Consider the following 18,729-nt stretch of genomic DNA (forward strand, 5'->3'; position numbering starts at 1 on the left):
CTTTCTAGATAAGCCATCAGCTGTTTTGTTAGTAACCGCCTACCTTTCACCCAGCCTCTGTCTCTATCCAATCTTCCCGGGAACTTGGGGTTCTTTCGACCCTATCTTTTGGCATTTTGCATATGCACCTTTGTTAGAAAAAAATAAAAGTCTTCTGAAGAAGCCAGAGAATTGCTGCATTTTCTCTGTTTACTGCTTGGCCTGAGATAACGTAAGCCTTCTCCAGGCATTGTCAGACTTTATGTTTTAAACTGGCACAGAGTATTTTTTCTCAGTGTCATTTCCTAGTCAGCTTTGAAACCAGGTCGGGATTGGCGCACAAGGACCCCTGACAGGTGTGGAACTCATAAGCTCAGGCAATTCACCCACCTTGGCCTCCCAGAGTACTAGGATTACAGGCATGACCCACTGTGCCCAGCCTATTATCTTACCCTTTTTTTGCAGTTTTTGGCCCGGGCTGGGTTTGAACCCGCCACCTCTGGCATATGGGGCCGGCGCCCTACTCTTCTGAGCCACAGGCGCTGCCCTAATATCTTATTTTTATAACAATCTGATACAGCAGGCAGCATTACTAAAACTTGGGTGGAGCCCACATTAACCTTGGGCAGTGGACTCTACACACCAGGCTGAAGCAAGAGTAGCCCAGGGATGCCATCCGCATGGAGATGTGTTTTGTTTGACCCATAGCACTTTTAAAATCAGAATTAGGATTCGGCACCCGTAGCACAGTGCCACATACACTGAGGCTGGCAGGTTCAAATCTGGCCCAGGCCAGCTAAACAAGGACAACTGCAACAAAAAAATAGCCAGGCATTGTGGCAGGTGCCTGTAGTCCCAGCTACTTGGGAATTTGAGGCAATAGAATCTCATAAACCCAAGAGTTTGAGATTGCTGTGAGCTGTGATGCCATGGCACTCTACCGAAGGCGACATAGTGAAACTCTGTCTTCAAATAAATAAATATAAAAAATAAAATCAGAATTGGCTTGGCGCCTTATAGCTCAAGTGGCTAAGGTGCTAGCCACATACACTAGAGCTAGCAGGTTCAAATCCAGCCCTGGCCCGCCAAACAACGACAACTACAACCAAAAAATAGCCAGGCATTGTAGCGAACGCCTGTAGTCTCAGCTACTTGGGAGGCTAAGGCCAGAGAATCACTTGAGCCCAAGAGTTGGAGGTTGCTGTGAGCTGTAACACCACGGCACTCTACCCAGGGCAACAGCTGAGGCTCTGTCTCAAAAATAAATAAATAAATAAATAATAAATAAAATCATAATTAGCTCCTGTGGTAGGCAGAGTCATTTCCCCCTCATACAAGATGTGCACATTATGATCCCTGGAATCTGTCAATCAGTTATAGTGTCTGACTAGAAAGAAAAAAATTCAGTTTCTCCTACTAGACGCTCCCAACATACTACACACACTACTGACACCAGATGTGTGTGTGTGTGTATGTGAGGGGGTTCCTCACACGTCAAGTGTGACATGTGACACATAAAATGGCATCACTCTGCTTGAGAGCCCCAAAAGAAAACCCGGAAGCCCGTCTTAGAAGCCTGCACACCCCACAACTTGCAATTAATGAAAACCAAAACTATGTTCTGGTAATGACCACAAAATCCTGGAAAACACCTGAATTTTAATGGAAATTAGGGTTATAGGAGTTCAAATTAGTTAATATATATAAAAAAAACCACACGATATGAGAAAAACAATTCTGTATAAAGAATGTAGAAGGAGGGCAGTGCCTGTGGCTCAGTGAGTAGGGCGCCGGCCCCATATACCGAGGGTGGCGGGTTCAAACCCGGCCCCGGCTGAACTGCAACCAAAAAATAGCCGGGCGTTGTGGCGGGCGCCTGTAGTCCCAGCTGCTCGGGAGGCTGAGGCAAGTGAATTGCCTAAGCCCAGGAGTTGGAGGTTGCTGTGAGCTGTGTGACGCCACGGCACTCTACCAAGGGCCATAAAGTGAGACTCTGTCTCTACAAAAAAAAAGAACGTAGAAGGAAAGTAAGGTGTGTTTTGGGTATGGAAAAGGTGATAAGAAGGACATGAGAATGGTTTTAATTAAAGGAAAAGTAATTTTGTCTAGAGCAGTGTTTTTCAACCTTTTTTATTTCATGGCATCCTTGAACCTATAGTTAAATTTCCAGGGCACACTTAAATTACATTAACCAAAAAAAAAAAAAAAAGAGTAAAAGAACACTTACTGTGCTTTGAACTTCTTTCAAAAATTAATTTAATTAATGATCTTTGCAATTTTTGTGGCACACGGAAGATCTTTTCATGGCATACCATTTGAAAATCACTGGTTTAAAGGTTATGTAAAGGTTTTATTAAATTGAAGGAATGAAACAAGAATGATAGATTAAACAGACATAGAAAGTCGGGGAAAGGGAAAATGGGGGAAACTGTAAGATATTATAAAAGGGTTATGGAAATCTTACCTGGTCAAAGCTGACTGAGATTGATGGCGGGGCGAGGTGGCTCACGCCTGTGATCCTAGCACTCGGGGAGGTGGAGGCAGGTGGACTGCAGGAGTTCTAGACCAACCTGAGCAAGAGCAAGACTGGGCATTGTAGTGTGTACCCACAGTCCCAGCTACTTGGGACTGAGGCAAGAGGATCACTTGAGCCCAAGAGTTTGAGGTTGCTGTGAGCTACAATGCCACAGCACTCCACCAAGGGCAACAAAGTGAGACTGCCTCAAATAAATAAATAAATAAAATAAGTTGATTGAAATTGGATTGATTTGTCCATAAGATTTTAATAAAATCCTCTGTAGCATTAATAATACATTGATGCAAAGGTTTTGGTTTTTTCATGGAAAGAAGATTTTTGTCTAGTATTCATAGGAAATAGTAAAATATTTTTGTTCACCTTTTGAGTAAACTACAAAAAAAAAGAAGACGGAGAGTTTGCCTCTTGCTGTCTTTTGTTTTTTGGGGTTTTTTTTTTTTGCTGTCTTTATTAGGTTTTCAGATTGTTTGAAAAACTGAGTCCCCTCTCTTTCAAAGAGTAAAGCGTTCTTTTGGTTTTTGAAATCTTTTGATTATCACTTTGGCTAAATGAATTACTATTATTTAAAAAATAAGTAAAATTTAATTTAAAAAGAAAGAATTGTCTACATTCCCCTTTTCCTCCTTCCCTGTGAAAAAATGTGTATGAGCTTCTGTACACTGGGAGATTTGGTGGTAATCTCTCTGATTTCCTCTCCTCTACCATGCACGTTAATATGTATAACTTGTATGCCTCTTCTATTAATCTGGCTTTTGTCACTTGAATTGCAGCAAACATTCAAAGGGTAAAGGACCCTTTCCCTTTGCCCCTACTTATTTGGCACTTTGAGCAGGATACCAGAGCCGTTCTGCTCTTCTGGAAGCTGCAGCCAAGGGAAGTCGTGGCCTGACAAGCTGGCAGAAAAACTGGTACCATCTGTGTTTCCCATTGCTGCTAGACAACCCAAGATGTTAAAAATCACAATGTCACAACATTTAGACACGGTTAATTGAATGTATGTCTCTCCTGATATACAGCAAATTGCCACAGACTAATGCAGGCCTCCTTATTAAAATACCTCCCTTGTTACTCAAATTTGGTCAATCTCTGAAGCCTTGGATGCACATTAACTTTTTTTTTGAGACTGAGTCTCACTATGTCGCCCTGGGTAGAGTGCGGTGGCATCACAGCTCACAGCAACCTCCAACTCTTGGGCTTAGGCGATTCTCTTGCCTCAGCCTCCCAAGTAGCTGGGACTACAGGCACCTGCCACAACGCCTGGCTATTTTTTTGTTGCAGTTGTCATTGTTGTTTAGATGGCCCGGGCTGCGTTCAAATCCGCCAGCCTTGGTATATGTGGCTATGGAGCTATTGGGCCGCCAAATTTTGACAATTTATTAGACTGCTCTATACTCTGGAAACAGTATTTCTAGAGTATAGGACACTCTAGAAACAGTGGTTCTAGTTCCAAAAAAAAAAACATAACAAATCTGTGGCTGACCCTCTGATGACTGATCAACAATGCTACCTCCTGTCAAAAGACTGAAATGTGATATACAAAATGGCATCACTCTGGTTCAGGGCTCTTAGGAGTCTTCAAACTAAGAAGGATGGCCTTTGTGACCTGCAACCTGAATACAAAAACAAAAACAAAACAGGAACTTTCTTTGAACCTTTGAAGTGCAATGACCACAACATTCTGGGAAAACGGCCCAATGTCACCAGCACCCGCCCTGCAAGCCCTGAATAGCAACAATCAACGAACTGTCTGGAAGTCCCAACCTTCTAATCTTAACTTGGTCTTTCCAGTGACCAGCCCATCCTTAAAGCTACCTAAGGACTGCCAGCCATCAGTTAACTCATTCCCATAAAAAAGACACCGCTTGGAAGATTCCGAGGATTTTAGGAATTGTATGCCAGGAAACAACAAAAAAAGTACACAAAATACTTCATGTTTATGAAATAATTTTTTTTTTCTTTTAGACAAGAGTCTCCCTTTATCACCCTGGGTAGAGTGCTATGGCGTCACAGCTCACAGCAACCTCAAACTCTTGGGCTTAGGCTATTGTCTTGCCTCAGCCTCCTGAATTGCTGGGAGTACAGGTGCCCACCACAACGCACGGCTATTTTTTTGTTGCTGTTTGGCCGGGGCCGGGTTCGAACCCACCACCCTCGAAATATGGGGCCGGCGCCCTAGCCACTAAGCCACAGGCGCCGCTCAGTATTTAATTTGAAACCATTCGCTGACTTACACTGTCTCCCAAATAGTAATATAATTTCAACAGTTAAAATCCAGGCAAGTAAATCCAGCCTCCCTAAAATGACTTGTCAATTATAACAATCCTTTCTTTGTTCAATGTGACCTAGGGAAATATACTTAACTCCTATAAGCCTAAATTTCCTTCTCTGCACAATGAGAGGAAACTTACAGCCATACCCGCTACCATGGTTTTGAAAACAAAATGAGTCACTGACTGCAAAGCTCGTTCCCCAAAGCCTGGTGCAAAAAGAGCTCGAAACACGACGGCGGGAATCAGCGTGCTCTCTCCTGCCCTGGAACGTTGGGGGTGTTCTCTTCGGGAACTAAAGCATTGCTGAACGCATTGGTTTTTTCTCTCCAGCTGATGCTTACCGAAAGCGAAAAATGAATCGATGGGGAGTCGTGGGGCGATACTTTCCCCCTGCCTGAGACTGGTCCAGTTTGGCCTCCCGGGGGCCTCCCCAGACGCCGTCTCCCGCCGAGACGCGCGCCCCGCGGCCGGCAGGGGGCGCCACGGCCGCCTGGGCCCGCCGGATGCTAATGAGCAGGGCGGCCCCGCCCCCTGCCGGAAGTGGCTGTGGTGGAGGCGGGGCCTGTGAGCGGGACCGGCGGCCGTGCGGGAGCCATGGCGGCCTCGGAGGCGGCGGCGGCGGCGCCCGCGGCTCTGGCGGCGGGTGCCCCGGCCGTTCCGGCAGCCGCGAGGGGAGCCGCCGCCGCCTCGGGCCCGTGGGAGCCCCCAGGACCCCGGCTGAGGGGCAGCCGGTCGCGGCCCGCGGCGACGAAGCAGCGGCCCGCAGCCCCGGTGCCGCCGGCCCGGGAGCTGATCCAGCCGTCAGTGAGCGAGCTGTCCCGGTCCGTGCGGACCAACATCCTGTGCACCGTGCGTGGGTGCGGCAAGATCCTGCCCAACAGCCCGGCGCTCAACATGCACCTGGTCAAGAGCCACCGCCTGCAGGTGAGCCTGACGCGGCGGCGGCCGGGGCGGCGGGGCCTGACTCCAACAAAGCGCCCGGCGCGGCGTGCCAAGCCGACCCGGGGGGTGGAGGGCCGGCGCGCCGCCCCCGGCCTGCCGGCCCCCGGTCGCAGGTGGCTTTCACACACGCGACCCGGGCCACAAGTCCGCAGTCCCGGCCGGGGGAAGGGAGACTAGTGCACGCGGGTACCCGGTGGCGAGGAAGCACCATGTCACGCACTCGGTGTCGCGCTCCGCTGAGCCAGCCCTGAACTGGCCTCGAGTTTGGCGCCAGGGCCCGACGCGCGCGTTTCACACATTTTGTCATTTTGTCTCATCAGTTCTCACAGCAACTTGGTGAGGGACAGATCACCCCATTACACTGATGGGAGACAGATTATGCAACCTAGGTGGTGCGGGGATTTAAACCTGGGCCTCTGGTTCTGAAGGCGGCCAGCGTTCCTTCCACCACACCCACGCTGCCCTGAGGACCTGCCCAGTGTGTTGTGTTACATATTTCAAAATCGCTGGAAGTGAGGATTTTGAATGTTTTTCCCACACAAAAAGGAAAAATGTTTGAGGTAATGGACAGGCTAAACAATAGGCTATATATACCATGCTGTGTATATGTGTATCAAAACATCCCACTGTGTCCCATGAATAATTGCCTGTCAATTGAAAATAATTTAAGTTGTTGCAGGTTTGGCTTAGCACCCTCAGTCAGTTTCACAGTGTTGGTAAGATGAGCTTTGCTCAGGAATTGGACCCAGGAACATGACAATAGTCTGAACAACATCTCCACGTCATTGTATAATTTGGGGCACATCTGTGAGAAGCTTATTAAAAATGCAGATGTCTGGCCCCACCCCAAACCTATTAAGTCATAATTTTTGAGTCATTATAATAGGAAGTTTCCTTCCACGACTGTGCCAGCAGAGACATCATTGAAAAGCATAAGTCACTGACAGCAATGTTATAAATATGTAGCTTTTAATGGTCTAATTTGACTCAGAAGTAAATTTATATTACCCAGAGTATTTCGTGTTCTGTCTGCCAGTCAGGTAAACCCTCCTTGAAAAGTTCTTCCAAAAGGCTTGTGAATGAGGCCTGATAAGAATTTAGCAGTCAAAACTTTGAGACTACAGTCTCTAGGACAGATAAAAGTGTTGCCTGTGGAGAATGATCCGCTTTTACCACTAGCTGAGCCAAAATGCAACAACTTCATCTTGGAGATCAGGGAGCCAGGTCAGGAGTGCATGTGGAGGGGTCAGGAAGGCCCTGCAGGCGGTGCTGTGTTATTCCTCAGAAGATTTTGGGGTTTCTTTCAGCACACAAGTGCAACTGTAGAAGTGGTCTTCGATCTGTTTTCTCTTTCATACTAAGTTTTAACTAAGTCCTTTAACCATATCCTAACTTGGGTGAACGAGTTATGCAGGGTGTCCATAGAGTTCATGTGCAGTTTAAAATAGTGTGCCATTGTAAATTGCACACGAACTTTATGGACACCCTGTATATTTGTGGGATTCTACAGCTGAACCCCTTGTTTCTCTGTAGCTGATATACAGCTGCCATCACCCATCTTCAGTATTGCCCCCTCATTGATGGGTAACTACTGCAGATGTTACATCTCTGAGCACAAACTAAGCTGCCTGTCTGTCTAGGACCTTCCTTGGTGTTGGCAGAACAACATTCTTAACAAGTATTTCTTAACAGTTTATATTGTTTTCTCTGGAATTGCTGTTAGGAGCTCTACATAAGACTTTGTGATAAGCATCTTTTAAACATAAAGATACCACTTACTCTTCAGGACTGGTTAATATACAATAGGCATATTTCTAACTATGTTTTTTGTTTTGTTTTGTTTTTTGAGACAAAGTCTCACTTTCTTGGCCAGAGTACAGGGTGGTGTTGTAGCTCACAGCAACCTCAAACTCTTCGGCTCAAGTGATCCTCTTGCCTCAGCATCCCAAGTAGCTGGAAGCCCACCACAACATTTGGCTGTTTTTTAGAGACGGGGTGTGGCTCTTGGCTCAGGCTGGTTTCAAACTCCTGAGCTCAATCCACCTGCCTCAGCCTCCCAAGTGCTGGGATTACAGGCATGAGCTACTGTGCCTGGCCCTGTAACTATGTTTTTAAAATGTCTAAAGTTCAGGAATTCACAAAATACCAATCCATAAAATATAGTTGGCCTAAGGAGGAAGAGGATGTTGAGCAAATACAAATTTTGACAGTCAAACCTGTACTTGGGCTTTACACTTCAGGACATCAGTGTCCTCCCTTGCTTAGAACCTGTGTCAAGTTATTATTTCAGTTCCAGTCAGATTCATTTTTCAGATTTCTAGATTTCTCTTATTTGAAGATAGCCCAGTGCACTCAGAAACGCCTTCTGAACTGAAAACACTGAAGAGCAGAAAGACTGACTCTTCTAAGTCTTCCTTCCTAGACCACTGAGCAACCTTTTTTGCAGGAATTATACCTCACCCAGTTCTCTCACTTTCTTTTTTGGCAAGCACGCCCCCCCCTTTCCGTCTTGCCTTGCTTTTCTAACCCTGGTGCTGAGCAATCTCGCACATCTGCTGTCTTAGTGGAAAGGAGGTTTGTTTTCTTTCTTTCTTTTTCTTTAGACAGAATCTCTCTCTATGTTGCAAGGGTTCGAGTGCTGTGGCATCAGCCTTGCTCACAGCAACTTTACATTTTCAGGGTTCAAGCGATCCTCCTGCCTCAGCTCCTGAGTAGCTGGAACTACAGGTGCCTGCCACAAGGCTAATTTTTATTATTTATTTATTTATTTTTAGTAGAGACAGGGTCTTCCTCACGCTCATGTTGGTCTCAAACTCCTGATCTCAAGGGATCCCCTGGCCCTGGCCTCCCAGGTGTGAGCCAGAGGTTTATTTTCTTTAGTGAAGGTGGTCTGTGTAACAGAATAGCTATATCCACATGGCAGTGCTCCAGTATGGTGGGTCAGTACCCTCAGTCTGGTTACTGCCTAAAACGTTCTTCAGTTCAAGAATTATCCTTGACAGTTGTCAAACTACTGGAAGAAGGAGGGGAAAGGGAAAGGTATGGGGAGGGCAGCTGGCTGGGGAGCTCCCTCGGGTTTTGTCCTGACGCTACCACTCCAAGTATATTTCATTGGCAGATTTTCTTACATTCAGTGGAAATTTGTATTATCTTGGTTACAGCTACTTGTATAATTCTAATTTCTTTCATTGCATATTTTCTAGATCATGATAATTTATTCCCCTTCTCATTAGTTGCTGCATGGTTCTTGTTTTATTCTGCTGTTTCTTCGCAAAACACCCCAGCCCCAGCCAAATATGCCCTTCTTGGCTCGCATGATGAATAGCCCTTCTGCAGGATGATGGGTGGGGATGGGGAACTGAATTGTAAGCCACAGAGTGTGTGTTGCCCTTTGGTTTTGTGTGGGTTCTTAAGATGTATGTCCATATTCCAAGACCTGTAAGGAAATGCTGAAATAGCCTAGCCTTGCCTATGGTGGGATTCGTGGTTAAGTGAAAGCCACTATGATTCAGGGAGAGGAGGAGGTGGCATACGTAGGCATTTTTTTGATTGCTAGAGATTCTTTTGTTCCTCATATTTGAAAACAGTGGAGGGGCCAAGAGGGCACTTAAAGCATCTCTTATCAGGCATCATTTATGTTTTTAAAACAAGGCTAAGAAAGGGTTCTGTATAATGTTCAGTCAAGGGGTTGCTTTTAATGATTTACCAGAAAATGTTTTTAAAAGGAAAGGAAAGGTTCCAAGTTGTTCTATAGACCATATTGTGCGAAGACTTCTAATTTTAAATTCAGAATGAGATGACAAAGCAAACTGGTTTCCTTCTGGGATGCTTTCTGCGAAGGCCGTTGAGTTTGCCAGAGTAGCTACTATGCCATTTGCCAATTGCCGATTTTTGCTACAGCTCTTACAATCCTTTCCTTTTTTTTTTTTTTTTAACCTTCTACATCTCAACCGTGTCCTTCCTTTTCCTTTTTCTTCTTTTGTGTATTTTTTCTGTCTTGTTTTCGGATTGTCTTCTCTTATGGGTTCTTTTTCAAATTCTGTCACTTAAAACATTTCATAAACATTGGGTGGCGCCTGTGGCTCAGTGGGTAGGGCACTGGCCCCGTATACCAAGGGTGGCAGGTTCCAGCCCAGCCCCAGCCAAACTGTAGCAAAAAATAGCCGGGCGTGGTGGCTGGCGCCTATAATCCCAGCTACTCGGGAGGCTGAGGCCCGAGAATCACCTAAGCCCAGGATTTGGAGGTTGCTGTGAGCTGTGACGCTACAGCACTCTACTGAGGGTGATAAAGTGAGACTCTGTCTCTAAAAAAAAAATTATTTCATAAACATGAAGTATTTTTGTGTACTTTTTTCATTGTTGTTGAGACAGAGTCTCATTAAGTCACTCTTGGTAGAGTGCTGTGGCGTCACAGCTCACAGCAATCTCAAACTCTTGGGCTTAAACAATTCTCTTGCCTCAGCCTCTCAGGTAGCTGGGACTAAAGGTGCCCACCACAACGCCCAGATGAGGTCTAGCTCAGGCTCTGGATCTGGCTGTAACTCAGACTAGTCTCGAACCTATGAGCTCAAGTAGTCCACCTGTCTCGGCCTCCCAGAGTGCTAGGATTACAGGCATGAGCCACTGCGCCCAACCTTTTATGTACTTTCTAAAATTACACACACCAAAGATACAGTACCAAGAGTCTGGTAAATTTCATTTTCGATGTATAGAGAACTTTAGGAGAAAGACCACTTTCTCACTGCAGTTCCTATTTTTTTTTTTTGTACCATTGCTATTTCTTACCCCTCATCCTCATCTTAGTCTTCCTACCCTTGAACTTATTGTCTCAGGACAGAAATGGGACTAAGGGCCCAAACACTGAGTGGACTGCTGTGATGGGGAAGCTGAGGAGGTGGGCCTTGGAAAGCAGGAGTGTAGACTGTGTCATGTCCTTGCTGTGGCCAGTAACAATGACGACAGGGTGTTGTTAACTTCCAGTTTGATTGTCTTTAGTGGTCTCATACCTGGGCATGATAACGTTTTAGCTTAGATGGCTACCTGAACATAGTATAATGCCATAAGTATTATAATGATTAATACTTATTAATTATTAATTAATTAATATTAATTAATACAGGCACAGCGGCTCACGCCTGTAATCCTAGCACTCTGGAAGGCCAGGGCAGGTAGATTGCTTAAGTTCAGTTCAAGAGCAAGAGCTAGACCCCGTCTCTACTAAAAATAGAAAAACTAATGGGGTGTCATGGTGGGCACATGTGGTCCAGCTACTAGGGAGGCTGAAGCATGAGGATTGCTTGACCCCAAGAATCTGAAGTTTTGGCTTGGTGCCCATAGCTCAGTGGTTAGGGCACCAGTCACATGCACCCGGGCTGACAGGTTTGAAACCAGCCCAGGCCTGCTAAAAAACAACAATGATAACTACAACAAACGAATAGCTGGGTGTTGTGGTGGGCACCTATAGTCCCAGCTACTTGGGAGCCTGAGGCAAAAGAATTGCTTAAGCACAAGAGTTTGAGGTTGCTGTGAGCTGTGACACTACGGCACTCTACCAAAGGTGACATAGTGAGACCCTGTCTCAAAAAAAAAAGGTGGGGGTGGTACCTGTGGCTCAGTGAGTAGGGTGCTGGCCCTATATACCAAGGGTGGTGAGTTCAAACCCAGCCCCGGCCAAACTGCAACAACAACAACAAAAATTTTTTAATAAATAAATACAGTGTAACCTGGCTTATTGTACCCTCAATGAATCCCCAACAATAAAAAAAAAAAGAAAAAAAATTTTTTAATAAATAAATAAATAATTAAAAAAAAAAAAAAAGAATCTGGGGCAGTGCCTGTGGCTCAAGGAATAGGGCACCGGTCCCATATACCAGAAGTGGCGGGTTCAAACCTAGCCCCGGCCAAAAACCACAAAAAAAAAAAAAGAATCTGAGGTTTCTCTAAGCTGTGATGATGCCACAGCACTCTATCCAGGGCAACAGAGTGAGACTCTATTTTATTTTTATTTTTATTTTTTTTTTTTAATTTGGCCGGGGCTGGGTTTGAACCCGCCACCTCCGGCATATGGGACCGGCGCCCTACCCACTGAGCCACAGGCGCCGCCCAGAGACTCTATTTTAAAAATAAATAAATAAAATACAAAAGAAAAAAAATGTGTTAATACCACAAGTCTTATTAAACATTTATGCTATTCAAAACACTCTCACAGGCAACAGAAGATACAATAAATCCCTGTCCATGAAGAGGTCTGGGGAATTATAAGGAGTTCCATTAGGAATAATGAGGGGTGGTCTAAGCACCGTGGCTCACACCTGTTATCCTACCACTTTGGGAGGCTGAGAAGGGAGGATCACGTGAGGGCTCAGTTCAGGACCAGCCTGGGCAACAGCCTGTCTGTACCAAAAAAATTTAAAAATTAAAGAAAAAGAAAATGCTGGAGTGTAGTAATGACACAATCGAAGATGATTCTGATAAAGTATGAGTAAAAAAGGGATTGAAAGTTAGGTAAGAGGATAATGACAAAGTCCAAGCAGAGAGTCAGGAGGATTTGCCCTAAGGAGCAGTGAGAAAGGAACGGCTGGGAGATGGTAAGAGGCATTCCGAGGAACTGAAGCATGCACTCCGGTGTACGCACGGGTAATAAAAGGATCTCCAAGCATCACTGAGGATGAGTTAGAAGTGAACGTGAATTTTGTAGTAATCCAATCAGCAGGTTTTTCTGGAGCATTTGACAGCTTAAGAATAGATAAGGGGCTTAAAATGCCTAAAAAGAATTTGATAATAGTCAAATGAATAAACGATTTTAGAGTCTTACTTAGTATTTTCTCCACATTTCATTTAATCTACTCAAACATACTCCTATAAGAATTTCATAAAATGTGCCCATTTCAGCCATTCCCTGTTTCCAGCCCAGCCTGTTTTACTGGTTGTTGAAAAGATTATTTAAAGTAGTTTTCCTTTTGCAGGACGGCATAGTAAATCCAACCATAAGAAAAGATTTGAAAACTGTGCCGAAATTCTACTGTTGCCCAATTGAAGGATGCCGCAGAGGCCCTGACAGACCATTTTCTCAATTTTCTCTTGTAAAACAGGTATTTACTTTTCTTAAGTATCCTTCTCTGAGGTAGAAATACAGACGATAGGAACCTAGTGTGCATGCTGATTAGGGACCACACATCCCAAACTGAGTATAACGCTGCTTGTGAGAGCAGAGGCCCAAGCATCTCCTCTTTGGTGAAGACCTGAGTGTGGTGTAGTGCGAGGAGGGGCTGTTCTGGAGGGAATGTGGCTTCAGAGAGAAAGATGTAGACTAGCTGAGCAAGAATGAGAAGTCTCGTGTTTGCCGATCTCTTGGGTGAGTCATTTCCAAGGACAGAGCATGAAGTCACTAAGGAGCTGTTCCCCCAGGGGGTAAGAGGAATCCAGGAGGAGTGTTGGGGGTGTCTTAAGAGGAGGGAAGGCCCAGAGACAGGAAAGAGGTGACCCAGCACTGGCAGATACTGACATCTGAAATCTTTCCCTGAAGCTCTGCTGGAGGTGTCCTGAGACAAACATTGCAAAAGTGTTTTTTTCCTGCCTTCCAGCCCTTATTTGTAGATCAAGGTCTAAGTGCAGGATACCACGGATTGTCTCCTAAAGTCTCCTCGGTTTTCACAGAGGAAAAGTGACGGATGAAGGGGCGTACAGTAGAATGTAGTCTGCCTGCTTTTGAATTCTCCTGACTGGGACTGCTGTATTTTATACCTGTAAAATCAGTGTGAATGGGACAGTTGGTTTTGAGATGTGAATAGTTGCTGTTTTTCATCTCAGTGCCCTCTGTGTCCTTCCCAGCACTTTATGAAGATGCATGCTGAGAAGAAGCATAAGTGTAGTAAGTGCAGCAACTCCTACGGCACCAAGTGGGACTTGAAGAGGCACGCTGAGGACTGCGGCAAGAGCTTCCAGTGCACGTGTGGCTGTCCCTACGCTAGCAGGACTGCGCTGCAGTCCCACATCTACCGAACTGGCCATGAGATCCCGGCAGAACACAGGTGAAGGGAAAGAACTGATGGCACGGAAGTCGGGAGCTGTGGGGAGAGTTTCAAATGAAACATCCAGAGGGCCTGTAGTGCTGGGAGAAAACGAGAATCAGGAAAAAAATATGGGACAAAAAAGAAGGGAACTGCTGGAAATGGCAGCAGTACTAGCAGAGGACCCACAGCTGGGCCTAAAGTCTTGACCCAGTTGTTCTTTTTTTCTGCCACCCTTTTTTCAGGCTCCCATGTTATTCCCATTTGAAAGTCTCAACTTCCTTGTTTGGCGCCCATAGCTCAGTGGTTACAGTGCTTGCCACATGCACCGAGGCTGGTGGGTTCAAGCCCATCTCAGGCCAGTTGGACAACAATGACAACTGCAACCAAAAACAGCCAGGCGTTGTGGCGGGCGCCTGTAGTCCCAGCTACTTGGGAGGCTGAGGCAAGAGAATAACTTAAGCCCAAGAGTTTGAGGTTGCTGTGGGCTGTGATACCACAGCACTTTACCAAGGGGGACATAGTGAGACTCTGTCTTAAAAAAAAGAAAGTCTCAACTTCCAGCATTTTCTATCAGAGGGATATTAGATTGCTGAAGAGTAAATTTTATCCTGAAACTGTACTTCATTTTAAAGGTCAAAGTTATATTTAGTATAATAGCTTCCTGCTTTAGAAATGGTAAAACTCGTGTTATGTAAATCTTCCTTTTTCTTAAAAATCTGAGTTCTAGTACTTAGAGCTTAACCAAAAAATAAAGGTGTACTTCCTCTTTCCCTGTTTGCATGTTTCTGAACATCCACCTACCATAATAGGCCCAATTCCCAGAGTTGCAAAAGAAGGAATTTATCTTCTCTGATGGAATGTGGGAAATGGCCTTTCTGAGTAAGTGGAGTACGATGTCACAGTCGAAGACATCTGCGTTTTAAGATTGTTTTTCTTTTTGCTCTGTTATTGTTTTCAGGGACCCACCCAGTAAGAAAAGGAAAATGCAAAACTGCCTGCAAAACCAGAAGTTGTCCAATAAGACCATTGAATCACTGAGCAATGAACCAATCCCTAAACCAGACACTCAAGAACTAGAAGCTTCCGAAACAAAGCTAGTAGCTCCTTTTGAAGATTCTTGTGCCTCAAATGAGAGGAAGCAGACACTTACAGCACCTCCAAGATATCCTCAAAAGTTGCTTTTACCAAAGCCCAAAGTGGCTTTGGTTAAACTACCTGTGATGCAGTTTTCTCCTGTGCCTGTCTTTGTGCCTACAGCCGACTCCTCGGCCCAGCCTGTGGTGTTAGGTGTCGATCAGGGCTCTGCGACAGGGGCTGTGCACTTAGTGCCCTTGTCAGTAGGGACCCTGATCCTCGGCCTAGATTCAGAGGCTTACTCTCTTAAGGAGAGCCTACCTCTTTCCAAAATTGAGCCAGTTAGTACAGGTGTTCAAGTGAACTTGGGTAAAAGTCCATCTAATTCTTTACAAGAATTGGGGAACACATGTCAAAAGAATAGCATTTCTTCAGTCAATGTACAGACAGATCTGTCTTATGCCTCACAAAACTTTATACCTTCTACGCAGTGGGCTAGCCCTGATTCCTCTGTGTCATCTTGTTCCCAGACTGACTTGTCTTTTGATTCTCAAGTGTCTCTTCCCATTAGTGTTCACACTCAGACATTTTTGCCCAGCTCTAAGGTAACTTCATCCATTGCTGCTCAGACCGATGCATTTATAGACACTTGTTTCCAGCCAGGTGGGGTCTCCAGAGAAACTCAAACTAGTGGGATGCAGGGTCGGGCAGATGACCACATACAGATGGACCAAGCTGGAATGTGCGGAGACATTTTTGAGAGTGTTCATTCATCGTACAGTGTTGCTACAGACAATATCATAAGCAGCACGTTAGCAGAGACTGTAACCCATGGTTTGTTGCCTCAGAATGATCCTAAGACTTTAAATCAAGATGTTGAGAAATCTGCACCAATTATAAACTTAAGTGCACAGAATAGTATGCTTACTTCACAGAATATGACCGATAATCAGACCCAAACCATGGATCTATTAAGTGATTTAGAAAACATCTTGTCAAGTAATCTGCCTGGTCAGACATTGGATAATCGTAGCCTTTTGTCTGACACGAATCCTGGATCTGACACCCAGCTCCCATCTGGCCCAGTTCAGAATCCCGGAATAGATTTTGACATTGAAGAGTTCTTTTCAGCCTCAAATATCCAGACGCAAACTGAAGAGAGTGAACTTAGCACCATAAACACTGAACCAGTCTTGGAATCTCTGGACATAGAGACCCAAACTGACTTCTTACTCGCAGACACCTCTGCTGCGTCCTATGGATGTAGGGGAAATTCCAACTTCTTAGGCCTTGAGATGTTTGACACACAGACACAGACAGACTTAAACTTCTTTTTAGACAGTAGCCCTCATCTGCCTCTGGGAAATATTCTGAAACACTCCAGCTTTTCCATGAGTACTGACTCATCGGACACCGAGACCCAAACCGAAGGAATTTGCACTGCTAAAAACATACCCGCTCTGGAAAGTAAGGTTCAGTTGAACAGCACAGAGACACAGACCATGAGTTCTGGTTTTGAAACCCTGGGGAGCTTGTTCTTCACCAGCAATGAAACTCAAACAGCAATGGATGACTTTCTTCTGGCTGATTTGGCCTGGAACACGATGGAATCTCAGTTCAGCTCTGTAGAAACCCAGACCTGTGCCGAACTACACGGAGTCTCCAACTTCTAAAAGTGGAGTCCATGTATGGGGTGGCATTGACCATTTCCTCTGGATTTGGAACACGGGAAATGAGGACAGCAGTATTAATATTGTTGAATGTAGTCGAAGATGCCGTTGCTTAGCTTCTTTGCAGTTCTTTGCCTTTTGTACTCGTAAACATGAAATTGGTGTGTAAATGTGAGTGTATTATAAAGTGTAAGATGTTGATCTCAAATAATTGTTTTTTGTGTTGCCTACATTTGCCTTTTTACAGCTAGTCTTTCCATCTTTAAAAAATCGTATTTCACACCCATAAAACCTATATAGCCATTTAGCTGAAGCCAAGCTTACCAGATACTAGGGTACAAGCTTCTCAAATCTTCAAAACATTTTAGTTGAGTGTAATGTACTTAAATTGCACATAAAATATTTTTGACAGTACTTTTCAGAAATTCCTGTTTCTTAATAGTATCATCTGAAGAAACCCAATGCTGCCACCATCAGATTTAAACAACAGTGCTTCTGTGGTTGTAGACTCCTGCTGCCTGCAGGGTCATCTGCTTTGACATCTCTTTTCTAATTTGAAAACTTCAAGGAAAACTACAGCTGTCTGTAACTTTTTAGGTAGTTTTCGTGTAGTCAGTGCTCTCCCTTCTTCTCTACGTGAGCTCTTACTAACACCAATGTCAGTCAGTGTATATAGTACTTTCCTCATAAGAAGTTTGTTGCTGTAAAATTATTGCCTCTAGAAAGAGCAGCAAGCATAGTGTAAATAATGATCCTGCTAAATAACAGTAAGTCGTCCAAACCATGGAAACGCAAGGTTACCTAGGAGTTCATCCTGGGGTGTGCTTTCCACAGTAGGCCTGAGGGCAGCTCTGGAGCTGCTTCCTGAAGTGCACCACAGGCTGGATCTGAGTGTTGTAACTCAGTGTTAAAAGGGAGGAGAGAAAAGGACATTCCCCCTTAGATCTCAACACTTTGCATTTTTCTGCTAAGCTTGATATCAAGGGCAACAGTGTAATCTTCAATTATTTTAAATTGTTTTAAATTATTTTTCTTCCATCTACTACTCACTCAGTCTTTCCCTTGAATAAAAGCAAGCATTGGTCTAGCAAGGATATTTGTGCCTCGAGGCTAGCAATCAGAGAATGACAGGTCCATATAAAATACAGCATTCTGCATTTTGTAGCTTTATTCTTTAAAAGAGGATAATACCAGTCTTCAAAGAAAACAAAGGTGAACTTACTGTTTCAGTAACCAAGAACATTTACTGTGTTTTGAGATGGGAGTACAATCAACTATGCTTTGGGGGTTTTCTGTATTTGGGAAATCCCGAATCTTAATAATTGGCCAACTTTCAGGCAGGTAAGGATCAGAGCAGCCTGTATGTTCTCTTAAGTTTACAAAAAAGAAGAAAAGAAAACATAGGCACACACTTGTGCTGTTGAAGGCTAACTCCTTAAAATAAAACTTAAGGAGACTAATGATTCATTAAAGTAAATTGATGGTTTTACTACTAATTCCTATCCCATGTATCTGATACAAAAGAAGTGTTGGTAATGAATAAATAACATATCCTAGGCAGATGAATTCAACCTAGTAGATGAAAGTTTGCTTTGGTCACAGTTGCCTGTGAATATGGGTTTCAAAACAAACATAAAGCCTTAACTTCGAATTTCATTATGTTTTAGAACTGTCACTGCCTTAATGTTCAAGCATCTATTTAAGTCCTCCAAATAAAGGAGAAGTGCATGTTTGTGGGTTTTTGTAAGTACATGTGCAGTGATGTATGGCTTAAAAATTTTTTTTGTTCCTGTGACAATGTTTGTTAACACATCCGATATATTTACAGAAAAATGGAGCATGTAATAGTCCTTCATGTATAATAACTGTTTTCCCCTCAAAACATTAGTTACCTGAACTGATTATTTGTAAAAACTGAAATTCAGTGATTAAAGAAAAGCTAGAATTCTAACATTTTTGTGGATTCTTCAACATATTCATAACTTGCCTTAACTTTTTACTAACTTGTGTTCTGAAAGTCACATGATGAAATGATTTTATTTCATAATGCCCAGTAATTTTCATCATTGTTTCACCTTTGTTCAAGGGGAATATGCTTGGCTCGGCGCCCGTAGCACAGTGGTTACAGCGTTGGCCACATACACCGAGGCTGACGGGTTCAAACCCAGCCCGCGTTTGCTAACCAACAATGGCAACTGCAACAAAAAAAATAGCCAGGTGTTATGGTAGGCACCTATAGTCCCAGC

At 44.3% G+C, this 18,729-nt stretch overlaps 1 protein-coding gene across 1 annotated transcript; it reads left to right on the forward strand.

Annotated features, from left to right (window-relative positions):
* The first annotated feature begins 5,355 nt into the window (after window positions 1-5,355).
* On the forward strand, window positions 5,356-16,746 carry ATMIN (ATM interactor). Its single transcript, XM_053609032.1, has 4 exons — window positions 5,356-5,709; window positions 12,693-12,818; window positions 13,558-13,757; window positions 14,698-16,746. The coding sequence occupies exons 1-4, from the start codon at window positions 5,380-5,382 to the stop codon at window positions 16,484-16,486; spliced, it is 2,445 nt and encodes an 814-aa protein (XP_053465007.1). The 5' UTR covers window positions 5,356-5,379; the 3' UTR covers window positions 16,487-16,746.
* Window positions 16,747-18,729: the final 1,983 nt, after the last annotated feature.

This window comes from Nycticebus coucang, chromosome 2 (genome assembly GCF_027406575.1).
Source record: "Nycticebus coucang isolate mNycCou1 chromosome 2, mNycCou1.pri, whole genome shotgun sequence".
NCBI classification, from domain to species: Eukaryota; Metazoa; Chordata; class Mammalia; order Primates; family Lorisidae; genus Nycticebus; species Nycticebus coucang.